The 16,185-nt window shown below is 36.4% G+C and overlaps 2 protein-coding genes across 3 annotated transcripts in view; both read left to right on the forward strand.

The window, feature by feature from the left end:
* Positions 1-10,708, forward strand: part of slc24a3 (solute carrier family 24 member 3) — a 94,576-nt gene extending 83,868 nt beyond the window's left edge. For both annotated transcript variants that reach the window (XM_067386309.1, XM_067386310.1), the window contains 13 exons: positions 260-344; positions 448-551; positions 2,748-2,822; positions 3,718-3,743; positions 3,846-3,899; positions 4,034-4,161; positions 4,245-4,405; positions 4,977-5,247; positions 5,406-5,572; positions 5,662-5,776; positions 6,495-6,607; positions 7,271-7,336; positions 7,422-10,708. In XM_067386309.1, the coding sequence (XP_067242410.1) occupies positions 260-344; positions 448-551; positions 2,748-2,822; positions 3,718-3,743; positions 3,846-3,899; positions 4,034-4,161; positions 4,245-4,405; positions 4,977-5,247; positions 5,406-5,572; positions 5,662-5,776; positions 6,495-6,607; positions 7,271-7,336; positions 7,422-7,571 (1,515 nt within the window). In that variant the 3' untranslated portion in view covers positions 7,572-10,708. The remainder of the gene's footprint in view (positions 1-259; positions 345-447; positions 552-2,747; positions 2,823-3,717; positions 3,744-3,845; positions 3,900-4,033; positions 4,162-4,244; positions 4,406-4,976; positions 5,248-5,405; positions 5,573-5,661; positions 5,777-6,494; positions 6,608-7,270; positions 7,337-7,421) is intronic.
* Positions 10,709-11,786: 1,078 nt separating this feature from the next.
* si:dkey-187a12.4 (uncharacterized) lies at positions 11,787-15,786 on the forward strand. The gene is made up of 4 exons (XM_067385275.1): positions 11,787-12,168; positions 13,975-14,198; positions 14,341-14,500; positions 14,602-15,786. The coding sequence occupies exons 1-4, from the start codon at positions 11,907-11,909 to the stop codon at positions 14,823-14,825; spliced, it is 870 nt and encodes a 289-aa protein (XP_067241376.1). The 5' UTR covers positions 11,787-11,906; the 3' UTR covers positions 14,826-15,786.
* The last annotated feature ends 399 nt before the right edge of the window (positions 15,787-16,185 follow it).

Genomic DNA, 16,185 nt, shown 5'->3' on the forward strand with positions numbered 1-16,185 from the left:
ATTCAAAATATATTAATTAAATTTCTAGTTTAAGCTATTTTAATTGTTAATTATAATTGAATTATGTTTTTAAATTATATTTTTAATGTTAAATATATTATTATTAATTAATTATTTTTATATTCTGACCAATGGCAGATGGGAGGCGTGTTCAAGAAACTTGTTTCAGATCAGTCAGTATTTTTGCCATTCTTTTGGTCCAAATTTCTCTTTTCATCTTTTGTGTCTCTCTTTCTGTCTGTGTGTTAACATGTTGTAGCGCTTCCAACTTAGCGAGGATGTAGCAGGAGCCACGTTCATGGCAGCAGGAAGTTCAGCCCCTGAACTCTTCACCTCAGTCATAGGTAAACGTCTGGCTTATCCGAACACAGCCTGCCTTTGGAAAAAAAAGTACCTCTCACATTTGAACATAGACCCTTTGTAAGCCACCCTGTCTTGTCTGTGCAGGTGTATTTATCACCAAAGGAGACGTGGGAGTGGGCACAATCGTAGGCTCTGCTGTCTTCAATATCCTCTGCATCATCGGAGTGTGTGGGATATTTACTGCACAGGTGCTCATTACTTTACACATTAACACACACCCAAAAGCTGTTTTAGGTAATGTTTATAACTAATTTAAATGAACTGTCATTTTATAATGAAATAATTATAATTTAAATAAACTATGCTATTTCTCTCTCAAATGTAGCTTAGGGAAACCCAAGTCATATTAGTGAACTGATAAAAGAACTAGTTCTAACAGTTCATTGATTCACTTTGGTTTCCGCTCTGTGACTTCTTGCTTGTAGCAAAATATTTTGTTAAATGCTAGCATTCATCACTATGTTTTTTTAATCACTTATATAAATTAGGTTTCTTTAGTGTAAATTTATCTTTTGAGCACAAATTAGAAGACTGTATTATATAACACTATAGTTATATTCACAGTACTGTAGCTTCCCCAACCCTGTTTACATTTTTATTTAATAAAGTGTCTACGCATTGCCAGTAAGACATTGTTTTCCTTTAGAACGACACAAATGTACTGAGCAAGCATTATGAATTCTCAGCATCTGTGAGAGGGCGACTTAGAGATGAATGTGGTGACCTGTGCATCTCCCCTCTAAACCTCTGCCCTAAAAAAAAAGCCATTACTTAGTGCAGACTGACAGTGAGAAGTGAGCAGACTATTCTCAGGGGTCACTGAGAGTAGCTGATGAGGTCAGCCATGTTAGCTGCAAAGTTGCTTTTTTTTCCTTTTCCATCCTGTTCTCTTTGCTTTCCACTTCATTCAGTCATTCACGCTGCTTCAGTTTAACCTCCTGAGACCCTTACTATGTTAAAGAAAAGAGGATATGAGGTTATATCTTTCTTTGCACAAGCATGGGAAACTGCTTAATAGTTTTTTCCTCTCCCAGTCTTTCTCCAGTCACCATCTGGCAGTGGAAGAGAGGCATTCTGGGTAGTCTGATAGATCTTAGAAAAGTGTAGTGTCACACATATATGCATACACAATTGTTTATCTTCTTATCCTCTTTTCCATAATAAAATAAAAACAAACATTAATTATTATTAACCTGTAAGTAAATAACTTTATTTTGAACATTTACTATATTATAAATAATGTTATTGCTTATATAGAATATAAGCTCTTTAAAAAAACAAAAAAAAAAAACATCCTGAATTAGTCGGTGAATCATTGCCAAAAATGGCACAAGGCTATAAGACACTTGCACACTTACGTATGGAGTCCATCAGAGTCAAGGGGGGAAAACACATCTGCAACAATGGAGCTTCTGGTTGCCACGGAAACACAAAGCAAAGAGTGTCACCTGTGGTGTAAGTTAAGCTGTGCTGGCGTGAGTGATGGCGCATTACTTTCGGTGCTCTGACGTAGATCAATGCTTTTTATGGAAGGATTGCCCTACAAAACATGGCACATTCAATATGGGTTACTTCACATGGTTCAATCAGCTGGATTCGGTACAGGATGTCATGTCCATATATGGTTCCTACTTCAATCATTTCCTTCGCTTACTTCCGTTTCACGCACCTTAATTCTAAAGTTTGTAAACCAAGACTTGGACTTAGACTTTTCAAAAAAATCATGAAATATTCACAAATTACACATTATGTAAGATGTAAAGGCATGACAAGCAAATTTTAAAATCCTTTAATACCAGGGTTTGCATGAGTTCATGAATGGAAAAAAAAACAAAAAAAACATGCAGTTTTATTGTGTGGAAAAGAGTCTTTTCAAACTAAACTGTACAATTATCATCATGCAATATCAGTACCAAAAATACAAATAATTATTTTTGGAAGTGCATTTCCAAATCATGATACTGTCCCATGTATAATCAGTGTCCTGTAATATGGACAACCTGCTCTAGGTTTTTTTGTGAGATCTGTCACCACATCAAAAGCACTTGTTCAAGATGGATGGTGGAAGAAAATCATTTAAATATTTACTTGTCAGTGTAATGTAATATAAGAGTTGTACTGCTTTGACACTTGCTCTACTCCATTGAAACCTTCTCCTTGAGGGTGTGTGTGTGTGTGTGTGTGTGTGTGTGTGTGTGTGTGTGTGTGTGTGTGTGTGTGTGTGTGTGTGTGTGTGTGTGTGTGTGTGTGTGTGTGTGTGTGTGTGTGTGTGTGTGTGTGTGTGTGTGTGTGTGTGTGTGTGTGTGTGTGTGTGTGTGTGTGTGTTAACTGTCTCTTCATTACTTTTCTCTCTCTCTCATCCATCCTCTCTCCCATCGATGCAGGCAGTACGGCTCTCGTGTTGGACGTTAATGAGAGACTCTGTGTACTACACCATCTCAGTGACCACTCTGATCGTGGTGAGTAGAACTCTAAGTGGCTTTTCATGCTCCCATGAAGCTTATGGGCCTCCTCGCGCAGCAGGAGAGGAGAACCAAGTGGCTCTCCCGTGGGGCCCGTGGCCAGCAGCACAGGACTCATATTTGCCCACACTCTGCATGTGTTCCCAGTGCAGAGGAACAATAAACACTGATTAATAGTACACAGGACACAGAGTAACAGAGATGCTGCTCAGAGTACCTTATTAAAAATTGGATTCACTGAAAGTACAAACTGTATTGTAAAAGTTTATACTGTTACAATTGAAACATGGACTTTTTGGGGAAGGGGTGATATGTCTCTTCCAATTACTTACAGTAAATGGTTGTAAATCTGTATGATATCCATGTTTTTTTTTCTAATTAGTTTGTATTCATGTATATGTCATACATATTTAGTGTTGTCCAAATGTCTAAGACCATGTTGAAAATATAGAAATCAAAATTTAAACCTGAAAATAAACAGTTAATGTCGAATTTTCACTAAAATTATGCTAATAATGTGATTTATAATAATTAAAATATATAATTTAACAAATACATTTGAAAAAATACATACACAAAATATAATATATTTATATATACAATTTACCTGTAATTTATTTTATACATTTTGAAAATGTTTACTTATCATGCTGATAAAAATTATTTGTAATAATGTATGTTAATTATAATATATTTATTCGAAGATTGAGATGAAGCATTACAGAAATGCTATTTTATGCATTAGATGCTTAGGACCCATATTACAATAAGATCATCCTGCCCTCTAGTGGTAATATGCAACATTTCTGAAATGTTTGAAGGAATTTGGCATGGCATTATTTGTCTAATTTTACTTTTGCTCTGTTTTTTTTTTTTTGTTTTTTTTTCCAAGTTCATCTATGATGAGAAGGTGACATGGTAAGATAAACGCTGCTGTTACACTCTCTTCATTTTTCATATTACATTTGTTTCTTATTCTGTTATGTATTCAGTCATTTACGCTAATTTATTTCTTTTCAGGTATGAATCGCTCACCCTAATAGTGCTCTACCTATTTTACATTATATTAATGAAGTAAGTTATCCTTTATTCTATTGCCATGGAAATGTTTCATTATTACATAGATTCATTGCTATTCATATCTACTCCACATCAGTAAATCACATCACTGCTGATTTTATTAACTCTCCTTCCTTCGTGTTAATCAGATTTAACTCGCGGGTGGTTCATTACATCGAACGGCGGAAAAAGAACTCAGCAAACCTAGGTAACGGCACAGCCAGTAACACAGACATCGATGATGGGTGCGACGCCACTGTCGTGCTGCTTAAGAAAGGTAATGCATGCAGGCCTGTTTTATATGAATCATGTGTACAACTGCTTGGTGTGCTATCTAAATTTCTGCATTGCTGTTCTTAGCAAATTTCCACAGGAAGCCATCAGTGCTGATGGTGGACGAACTCTTGTCTGCATACCCTCATCAGCTGTCCTTCTCTGAGGCTGGAATGAGAATCATGATAACCAGCCACTTCTCCCCTCGCACACGCCTCACGATGGCCTCCAGAATGCTCATTACAGAGGTCAGTCACACGAACACACACATCTGCACACTTTCACAAATACAGTTATTTCAAACACAGAATAGATACATACCTACATTCCCATACCTAGAAGTGTATTAAAGGGCTAGTTCACCCAAAAATAAAAAAATCTGTCATTAATTACTCACGCTCATGTCGTTCCACACCCATGAGTCCTTTGTTCATCTTTAGAACACAAATTAAGATATTTTTTGATAAAATCCGATGGCTCAGTGAGGCCTCCATTGCCAGCGAGATAATTAACACTTTCAGATGCCCAGAAAGCTACTAAAGACATAATTAAAACAGTTCATGACTACAGTGGTTCAACCTTAATGTTATGAAGCGACAAGAATACTTTTTCTGCACCAAAAAAAACAAAATAACGACTTGATTTAGGAGACCGACATTTTTGGGTGAACTAACCCTTTAAAATAAGAAATAGTCACATTGTGAGATTTAATTAAATCTCACAGAATTGTGAAAAATAAAGTTGCATTTACTTTAAGGGGTTATTCATTGCAGCTGTTCTATTTATATACTCTAGACTAATATGTGTGTGTGTTTGCAGAGGCAGCGTCTGATAAACAGTCGGTTCAGTAACGGGGACTCAGAGGTGACCGTAAAAATCCCAGGAAAGCGTGGGGTGGAGAATGGGCTGGCAGGACCGGACCGAGGCCTGAATGGGCGTAAGGGACGTCACCATGATGACGACAGGGGAGGAGCTGAAGCTGGCACTGACACCGAAAACGAAAACGAGGACAATGAAAACAATGAGAATGATGAGGAGGAAGAGGAGGAAGATGACAACGAAGGACCCTTTGTACCATACCGCTGCCCCGGTACATTGATTAGTAACGATTGATGAAAATACTGATTAAGAAAATCATTTTTTGTAAGGTTTTAGGTTCAACCCCTAGAAATGTCTGTCCATAAACTGTCCATGACAGGAAGTGTACTGTAAGACTAATGATTCAGCTGATGTCCTGATCTTGTGCAGGTGGGGGCTTTAATAAGTTAAAGTGGCTGCTGGCCTGGCCACTGAGTCTGCTGCTGTTCTGCACCGTTCCCAACTGTGCCACCCCTCGTTGGGAGCGCTGGTATATGGTCTCGTTCATCTCTTCCACTCTCTGGATCGCTTTCTTCTCTTACATCATGGTGTGGATGGTAAGTCTTTCCACAGAAATATTCACTTTATAAATTCTTAAACTGTTTTTTTAGAATCGTTCAGTGACCTGTTGACACATTTGTTGCAGGTCACAGTGATCGGTTACACTATGGGCATCCCTGATGTCATTATGGGCATCACTTTCTTGGCCGCTGGCACCAGCGTTCCTGACTGTTTGGCCAGTCTAATTGTGGCACGGCAAGGTAGGAATTAATTATTTCTTCAAGCTTCAGTATTATTATTTACGCTCATTCCCTGAATAAAATAGTCAGTTTGCTTTGCCAGGAAGAGGTTGTTAAAGAATAAGTCTGCTAATTTTCAGCCAGCTTTGTATTATTACAGTTTGACTTTTTTTTTTTTTTTTTTTTGCGCTAACGAATAAATGGGGACATATTGTTCATTTACATATACTACCAGCATTATAACAATACAAAGCTGGCAGACTTTTGACAGACTTTGTTAAAATTCAGAACTTTTGTATTCCCGCCCCTGGACAGTTAGGGGTGCGTTTTCTGAAGCCAATTATGTTCTCTAGTTCTAACGTTAAAGGGTTAGTTCACCCAAATTGAAAATTCTGTCATTTATTACTTACCCTCATGTCGTTTCACACCCGTAAGACCTTCGTTAATCTTCAGAACACAAATTAAGATATTTTAATTTAAATCCGATAGCTCCGCGAGGCCTCCATAGGGAGCAATGACACTTCCTCTCTCAAGATCCATAAAGGTACTAAAAACATATTTAAATCGGTTCATGTGAGTACATTGGTTCAATATTAATATTATAAAGCGACGAGAATATTTTTGGAGTTTTATTTGTCAGCAGTAAATTCCCCTTTAAGACTGGAGCAGATATGAAATTGTTTGTAGATTATAGTCTTAATATGTTCAGCCTTTAAACCGTCTCTCAATCTTTTTTCAGGAATGGGTGACATGGCTGTGTCCAACTCCATTGGTAGTAATGTGTTTGATATCCTGATAGGGCTTGGTCTGCCCTGGACCCTCCAGACTTTGGCCATCGACTACGGTTCCACAGTAAGTGGAAAATGTTGTAATCGTCATCATTGTTTAATGATTCATTTGGTAAATGCTTAAAGAGCATTGACAGAGACCAAATGAAAAATCAGTATTGTTTGATTAGTTATTACCTTTAACCTGGAAATTGTGTAAACATTGCACTGATCATTTTTGTTACTATAGCCAATAATCAATAAATGGCTTATAGTTGCTATATACTATTTTTTTGTCTAAATAAATTCTAGAAAAGAAAAATCAATTATTTTAAATGCTACAAGTGATTTTAGGCATCCCAGCATTATAATGTACAATATGAAAAATGCATATTGGATATTGAGTCTTTTTAAAGACTAACTTTAAATGAATGTTACATAATGACAAACATAAACTAAACATAAAAATAGAGGAAATGAGCATAAGCAGTTAAATATCTAATATCGGATGATAATGATAAATGAAAAATATTTGCATTAGTCACGTGAGAGGAAGCAGACAACTGGAAAACAATTGCAGGTTGAAAGAAATGAGCCAATTTTGGGTCTGTGTACATGTTTGTCTACCTCTGATCTAAAGTGAAAACACATTGAGTCGTGGTAGAATAAACATAGGGCTTTGTTTGAAACCATTTGCCAACATTTTATAAGTGCAAGTTCTAAATCATTTTTATGCATCTCTTCTCAGATTCACCTAAACAGCAAAGGCCTGATCTTCTCGGTTGGGCTGCTGCTGGCATCTGTGTTTCTCACGGTATGCGAGAGCAATTAAAAACACTAATTGAAACAAATCCCCTTTAAATCCATCTCTCACAATCTACCCTTTCTTTCCCTCTCAGGTTCTCGGCGTGCATCTGAACAACTGGAAACTGGACAAGCGTTTGGGTTTCGTTTGTTTGCTGATGTACGCTGTCTTCCTGTGTTTCTCCATCCTCATCGAGTTCAACGTATTCACCTTCGTCAATCTGCCCACCTGCCGCGAGGAATGAGAATCGTTCCTTTTCCTGGCCCTCCCTCTTTGACCTTGTAAAGGATAACGGCACAAGTCCTTGATCAGAGGCAGACCGGCTCTTGTTCTGAAGGAATATTTATTTATTGATCTAGCCGATCCTCTATCGATCCTCTCTTTTTCTTTCCAATGGGTGCAATATTGATAGAGTCTCTGGGTCTGTGGTGTTACAAGAGGAGAGAGAGAACGAAGGAGCGGTTGTGTGTGAGGATTGTTCCTGTTGACTGATATATAGACTGTTCCGACGGGGACAGGAATGTAGTAAGAGATGACTACTGCCTGGTTTGATGTGAATACTTTGTTTTTTTCAAAATATTTTGCATATTTAAAGAATATGATCTAAATGTATTTTATGATGGCATTTATTTTATTAGCTGCTAAGTGATGGAAAAAGAGACTGGACTTGTTAATATCGGTAAACCTATAGATTTACGAGGGTTCTTTTTTTTGCTGATAGGTACTGGTGACCTCCAGTAAATACTTGTGAACAATCCTCTTTTTAATTTGGGCATTACCAAGTCACTTTCAACCTTCATATGACAAATTGATCCGGATACCAGGGTCATCAGTGTCTACTTTTTCCCAATGAGGATATGTTTACCGTGCAGAGAAGGTAATAAAAGCGAAAGGTTTGAGATCGCTTTTTTTTTTTTTAGAGAGACAGCGGGCATTCGTTTGCACCTGTGTGGAGACGCATGTTGGAACGCTACAACCAACATATTTATGTTTAGTGAGACGATATTCTTGTGTGATATATGGGATTTCTATAGATGTGTTTATGAACATTCTTTTGTCTCTGACACTCTGTATATACTGAAAACAGAGGAAGGTTTATTTATTAATTTATTGAGAACTATTTATGCACATTGCTTTCCTATGACGTACTGAAACGAAACCAACCCACAGCTGTCCCAAAGAAGAGGCCGTTCTGGACTTTCAGCCAGGCTACGCCGTTTTGTCCTTCAAAGCTTGTGTGTCAGCCTTTTCTTTTGGATTCCTTCTCCTTCATCTCTGACTATTATGCACCCTTTTAGATGCACCTTTGACTTGATGGTTAAACAGTTTCTACTATTTGATATTGGTGTATCGTGACATCAGAGGTAATTGTAGAGATTTTTTGAACACTCAAAACTTTGGCAGGCAAGTAAGGGAAAATATATATACATATATTTTATACTTAACTGTTTTGACATTTAAGATCGGCCCATTCCCTGTTTAGAGTGAATGGAGTGAGTGAGCCACAATCCTAAGAAGCTGATTAGCAGGAACATGTCCTGGTAAAATGAAGCTAACGTCTAACCTTAATAAGACTGTTTCAAAGTCAAATCATAGATGTAAATCAATGAAATTTGCTCTAGAAGAGGTCAAGTCATTTATCTCTTAGCATGCTGCTCTAATCTTAGAGTTTATCAAGGAATTTTTCAAGAAATCCTCTCTGTAGAACAAGGATCAGAATTCATTTCCAAGGATGCAGTTAATAATATGGATTTTTCAGACGTTCTTTATGGTAATGTGTCCAGGACTCATTTCTTGGCCTTCTTTTAGAAGGATGGTTTAAATACTTTGTTTTGTATGCCTCTGTTTCTGGGGATTGTAAAAAGACACCGCCACAATGTATCACAGCTGTAAACTTTTAACTGTGACACAAGATGTGGATGCGTGAACTTTTTGTCCTAACAGAGGTTTTTAGCAAACTGACAAAGTAGCGATTCTATGGAATCTTTTAGTCTAGTTAGAAACTTCATGCAGGTTTTCTAGTCTGAAGGCACATTGCAGGGAAATTTTGTGTTTTATGCACTGGTTGATACTGGGTGTGTAATTGTCATATTTCAAGAATAGAATTTAGATGACTTAGAAACATATCTGGAAGAGTATTGCGGCAAAGTATTTTTTATCACAAACGCAACTTTGTATTTTGTAACGCAAAATGTTTAGAAATGTTTTCTGCTGTTAAAAGTCTGTAGGATGTGCTTCAAGTGAATTCTTTAGCTCAAAAAACAAATTTGTCAGCTTACTGTCAAAGTACTTTTAGCATGTTTAAAATCAAAGGTCACACTTTGTAGGTCATTCTTTTATCAATGATGTAAAAAAACAAAACAAAAAAGGATACTTTTTCCCTAGGTTGGCAGATTAGCAAATATGAACATTTCGTTTTCTGTATTACTCATAATAGGCATTCAGGCCTGGTTTATTTTCCAAAAAAAAAATGCAACTGCAGGTCTAGGGTTTACGCAATGTGATATTGCTGGTAAATATAAGCTAGGTGTAATCCAAGTAGAGTGTACAAGCTGTGTTTGGATGCTGAGGATTGTTAGTTGACTATTTTCTTTATCGTAAAGCAGGGTATTATAAGGAAGATGTCGGGAAGGCAGGGTTTAATGAAAAGTTTTGTTCATCAAATGCAATAATGTTTAGATTAATTACTGTGTTTGTGTTTTTTCTTGTAAATCCTAATCACGACACATCACATTCTTAGAGTCATATATATGCTACTTACTTTCAGTAAGGTTTGACAGATTTTCTGCACTCTATATGCTCAATATCAAGGATAGTAAAAAGAGGCTTCGAGATGCAAGTAAATTAACTATCACTGCAACTGTAATGCTTCAAAATCTATGAGCACTGCTGCTTACAGGTTGTGGGACATTAACGCCTATGTTTATGGTTGCAGTACCAGCCATAGCAATCTACAGATTCAATGATTATTGTGTACTGATCGATGCTATTTGGTCATCATCACTTCTGAAAATTAAAAAGTGCTGCTGTTCGTTTGTACGCACAAATATAATAATAATAATGATGAGGGCATGCACAACCAATTAGCCCACAATTAGACAAGTTTCACTCATATTTCCTTTTCTTGTCTGCTGATATTTCTTCATGGATTCAGGCATATTTTAATAAAAAAAAAAAAAATTGACTTTTACAGGGTGATTCATTGCTGATGTACATAATTATACATACAAGAAAATGTCTTCATATTTTTTGTCTTTGCCTGTATATCTGTTGACTATATTTTCATAGATACTGTACAATGTTTGGGTCCTTTATTTGTTTATTTGATTTTTTTGTTGTTGTGTTGAGGGTTTGATTAAACGCCCTTGGTTTGCTAAATTGCATGGGATATTTTAATATAAGGAATTATTTATATTCATTACTATTACACATTGTTGAGCACTGGATGGACAGCAGTGGAATTAGACCTCTTAGATTATTGCATGTTTTCTTTTTTTTTATTATTATTTCCAATGGAAAACTGCTGGGGTTTTGATTCTCCAATGAAAGCATAGATATTTCATTCAGAGTAACTTATGTCTTCTGCATTTCAGGAATCATAAAAGGAATGGTGGTTGGCTTTATGTACTAAACTATTTTGTTCAGGTGTTTCAGTTGTATATCAGAGTAGCCTACATTTTTGCTACTTGACCATAATTAAAATTATCTTTGCTGAGGTAAACAATATTGTTCGCTAATTGTCATTTCAGCCATAAAGGCAGGCATGTTGCTTTCACTGTATAAGGGCATCTAATAAATGCATTTCCAAAACATCAACCGTGCCCCTAACCCTCACACAAACGTGTTGTTATTAGTAGATTTAGAACAAACCATTGTTTATGGGGCTTTTAAATATGAGAAACACTTTAAATGTCATCAGAAGTCTGTGATTGCATGGTGTACTATATTTGTCGGTGACATTTTCAAACATTTGGCCATCATAAGCACAGAAGCAACTCAAACAACATAGCTTATTAAACTTCCTTGATTTTTAAATGAAAATACATTGTCATGTAAACAGAGATCAGCGAGTGCGTAAGAGATACAAAGCTTACCTTTAATTTATCATGCATATTGAAATTAATTCTAACTTCAACTTGAGGAATAACAAAATAATCTTTTTTTTGCCCTCTTATATCCATATTTAACAATAACAAATGATGTAAAACTAAAATTGACAAATAATCAGGTAGAAATTAAAGAAAATGAAATGGATGAATAAAAGTAGAAACATTTTATGTTTAGTCATTTTGAAAGAAACATTTCTGTCAAAAACGAGATTTAGGTAAATGTACAGTAACTGCGCGCCGGGTGACGTCACGCTATGCTTGTGGGAATTGTAGTTCTTTCAAAATTCCCAACGTTCTGCCAACGTTGCTGTGACGTTTGCGTAACGTGATACGTGCGCTGGCTGGGGACAGTTTGATAACCATTTCCGCGTATTTCTCGCATATATCGCAGAGTTTCTCAAGAGTAGCATGTTAAGGGATTACATTTTGCATAAAGTGCTATTTGTAAGTTAATAAATATACCCATTGAAATGGAACCAAACAGTGTCGGTCGCTCGAACTGGGCCATAAACCACCGGGCGGAGGCTTTAGTGAGTAAACACATGGCAGAAATGGCACAGAGACGCTTAGCGGTGCCTGAGGAGGATATAAACCCTCTGCCCGGAGACTTGAGAAGGAGCGCAGAAGACATCCCGGGGCGGGCTGAGGTGAATTTCAGCGCGGACTCACAGTCCTACAATCCTGCAGGAGTGGCAGAAAAGTTGATGCACGAGGATGCATCTTCATCTTCAGGTACTGTAGGCAGTGAAAATGACCACTTTACATCCCTTGTCTTAAATCGTTACAGAACTTTGTCTTGTCAAAATGTCTTTTGTATTGAGACTAAGGTTTTTTTTTTTATATGCAAGTTATATACAGAATATACATATATTCTTTTATTCCCCAACTCTATTCTAAATATTTTTTAAGTCACCATAAAATTAAACTGACAATTTTCATTTCTTATGGAATATTGCAGTATTTGTTATAAATTATTTAACCCTACACATCATTATTTTTATTCTTGTGCCCTCCTAAATTTTAATGAAAGTAACTTTCCTTCTCTCTTGCAACAACATATCTTCTGTTCTCTTCTCTCGCGTTTACGGGCGCGAGGGCGGGACAACCTACGGCGTTGGTTCCGGAAATATTTTTTCAATTAATTTCTTCCATATGCATTTCTTCGCTTCGTTAAAGCGTTAAAAGCCATGAACCAAGCCAACCAGCTACGAGGTGAATCAAATCATTACAAACTTTTATTTGAAGCAATTTTTGAAAGCAGTATTTGAAAGTCTAGACAACTTTAGCTTTAAAGGTGTACCTTTACCTTTACCTTTGGCTTTAGTGATAATACAGAGCTTGACATTAACTTTTTTGCTCACCAGCCACTTTGGCTAGTCGTTTTCCAAATTTACTAGCCACTCAGCATTTTCACAGGCCACAATTTTGACCTTGATACCATGGGGAAAAACTGCCATATAGATATTTTTAATAATCTCTCATAATTTGGCAGCAGGTATATTAGGCTGCTGTCACTTTAAGACCTGACGCAAGGATATACTTTTACACATGCGTTTCCTTTCTCAACTGTTTACATTCACTTTACTCACCCTCAAGTCATCCTAGATGTATATGACTTTTTTTCTGATGAACACAATTGTAGAAATATTAATAAATATCCTGATGCATCCGAGCTTTATAATGGCAGTATGCGTTACCAAACGAGTATGAGCTGAAGAAAGTGTCTCCATCCATCATAAACATATTCCTCATGGCTCCGAAGCGAAGCGATGCATTTGTGTAAAAAAAAAAAAATCCATATGTAACAAGTTACAAAGTAAAATATGTAGCTTTTGCCAGACCGGCTTTCATATTCTTTAAAAAGCTTACGCTGTACGTCCAATGCCTTCCCTATTCAAATTACGGAAAAATGGAACTGGCGTCTAGTCAGTTTAGTAACTTGAGACTACAATTGAAAAATGTATATACTGTATAAAAAAATTCAATACATCAAGGAGTCTAGTAGGATTGGCTGCGTAACGTCACTGCTGAAATCCACCTGGCGGGTCTAAATGTCAAGCTATAAAAAAAAAAAAAAAAAAATATATATATTAGTAAGTAGACACACTAAGGCTGTCTTTAAAATCCTTTTTCCTATGGAGAAGTTGAATGGAGTTTTTACTTCCAGAACCCAAATGTTGCACCCTATAGTAAACGACAACAAACCAACCATCCAATCAATTCCCATCAATGGGCAAGTTCAAGTCCCTATATCTTTTTTCTACATACTATTAGAGTACTGTCGGGTGTATGCACAAATCTGAAAAGAAACATAAAATTCCAGTTAATTGAATAAAATTATTTAATTAAACTGTACTGTCTATAGAGAATCGGCCTACTGCAGAAACATCCCAGAACACCTTAGCAACCACTTCACAGCAAGTCAACATGTAGACAGCTGCACACAAATGGAACTCAACTGAAGCAGCTTGACACAGTTGATATCAAATGCTGAATTTTAACCTTTTGTAAGTTTTCACTAAATCTAGCTTTTTATAGCTCCAGAGACAGCGGCCCATAGGAAAATCATATCCCTTCTTATTGAGATCAAGGAGGAGCAACAGAGGCAGTGGGAAGTTCTGAAAGACCTGCAGGCCAGGATTTATGGACAAATGTGTGAAGAGGAGGACGAGCCACTTGACATCGATCTGCCACTAAGAACTATGGAACAGCTTGATGAAACAGAGCAGCATTTAGAGGATACTGAAACTCAGAGGAGAATGGTAAATAACAAATACTGTAAATCTACAGCACATGTAATAATGGGTTATGTTACTTTGTAAACCTCTATCAAACATTTTCTAGTAACACTCTTCCCTCCTTCACCTGTACTGAGTATTGCTTAATATTTTGATTTTTCCATAGGTGTCCCACCTCTCAAGGATGGGCGGAGCCACGGTGGATGATGCGGTCCGGCGTCTTATGCATGCTGTTCTCTCATTCAGCGTGGGCTCAGAGCTCAACTGGGTTGGCAGAGGACAGAAACGGAGCTTCAGAAACACCAGACTGCAGGGTGTTTTATTTCGTAAGCAATTTTTAAAATTGTTTCAGTGCAGACGCTTCACTTTAAAGTACAACATTTTTAGATCTTCATGTGAAGTAATGTTTCAGCTCTGTTCTCTGCAGGTGCCTTGAAGAGGACACCCGTAGGAAAAGAGGCCACACACCACCAGTTTGCTGATGTAGTGAAGAAATGGTTGCGGTTTGCCCCTTTCCGACAAAGAGGAAGTGGACGAAGACCGCAGTGGAAACCAGTTGAGTTCATCTGTCCCAAATATGTAGTCCCAAGCACTGTGGAGGATCATAACCAGATTAACCTGGAATCTGAGGAGATTCAGGTCACAATATAATTATACAATTACACTCAGAGCTCGAAGTTGAAGGGAAAAAAAAAAAAAAACACGTGAGAAGTGCTGGTATGCTTAAAATGTAGAAGTGCATACCTGACCACTTTGAGCACTGATTACACTAAATATTGTATCACTAAATGTAAAAAACAAACAAACAGGTAAAGTGAACTCCGTGAATGAAGAAATGACGAGTGTGAAGGACTGACTTTCAGAGGATGAATGTTTGTTTTTTTATTATTATTTTTGTCATATTATGTTCTTTTTAATATAATATTTTCTTGGCTATCTTTTAAGTTACATACTGTAATTATATACTGTTGTTACAGTAATAAACTGTTGTAATTGCAGCATAGATCTTTAGATCAAATTTAAAACAATCTGTGTTATATTGTTTAACACAGATTGTTGAAAATATATGTTTCTGCAAATATATTTTAAAAATATGTTTCCATTTAAACACTGATGGCAATTTGCAATGGCAAGTTTTGAATTAAAATAGTTTTGCAATACATTTTTCAATCTGGAAGTTGTTAAGAATGTTGTGCGTTTTGCATGGTTTGGTGCCATTATGTTTAACAATAAATGGACATGAGATTTAATAAGTTCAAACATTAAAGAATGTTAATAAGCACTACAACAGAAAATATCAGAATGCTGTACAAAAAACAAAACAAAAAATTACATTTCTCAAATGTAATTTAATGAGTTTGCTTAATAAAATAAATTCTTTTAGAATTGTCCAGTGGTAAATTTGGCAATGTGAACCGTTTTCTAAGAACAGTTTCTAAGAAACACGTTTTAAAAAACACCTGTGCTGTGTGACTTTTTCTGTGTAAAGCCACTCTTTTCAATTACTTTCATGTTACTTTATGACAGTAAAGCGCAAGATTGTCTTACTGAATCTTCAGCTTTGGAACTAAATAAATAAATAAATGCAGAAATCAATGTGTGTTTTCACTAATGGGCACATCTGGCCCTTTGGACTTGTAGAAAATAAATTCTCTGCAAAAACACTTCAAACTCTCCTGATAGTATTTTATTTGTTTACTAGCAATTTTTTGTGATGTCAAAATGAAACAAGATAAATTATATTGGAACTTTCGCTTCTATGTAAAAATGACAAACTATGCAATGCCACTGAAAATAGAAGTGACACATTTCAGAGGAAAAAGCTAAAAATAAAAACCATAGTGTGCGTAATAATTGGGTCAAAATGTCAAGAATCAAGAGCCCAACTAAAGCACACACTTACCTCCATAACGGTGACTTCAAACTTTATTATTTTCAATAAAACAACATCTTTAATGCCATGCATTTCACCTTTTTTAACGTTTATTATTTTACAGTGTACATTATCTCA

This window comes from Chanodichthys erythropterus, chromosome 5, assembly GCF_024489055.1.
Source record: "Chanodichthys erythropterus isolate Z2021 chromosome 5, ASM2448905v1, whole genome shotgun sequence".
In the NCBI taxonomy this organism is placed as follows: domain Eukaryota; kingdom Metazoa; phylum Chordata; class Actinopteri; order Cypriniformes; family Xenocyprididae; genus Chanodichthys; species Chanodichthys erythropterus.

Excerpts from the sequence above, each read along its gene's own strand:
- si:dkey-187a12.4 (XM_067385275.1), top strand. The coding sequence starts at position 11,907 with ATGGAACCAAACAGTGTCGGTCGCTCGAACTGGGCCATAAACCACCGG. Across the intron at positions 14,199-14,340 it reads CTGAAACTCAGAGGAGAATG|GTGTCCCACCTCTCAAGGAT; the intron begins GTAAATAACAAA and ends ATTTTTCCATAG. Across the intron at positions 14,501-14,601 it reads ACTGCAGGGTGTTTTATTTC|GTGCCTTGAAGAGGACACCC; the intron begins GTAAGCAATTTT and ends TGTTCTCTGCAG.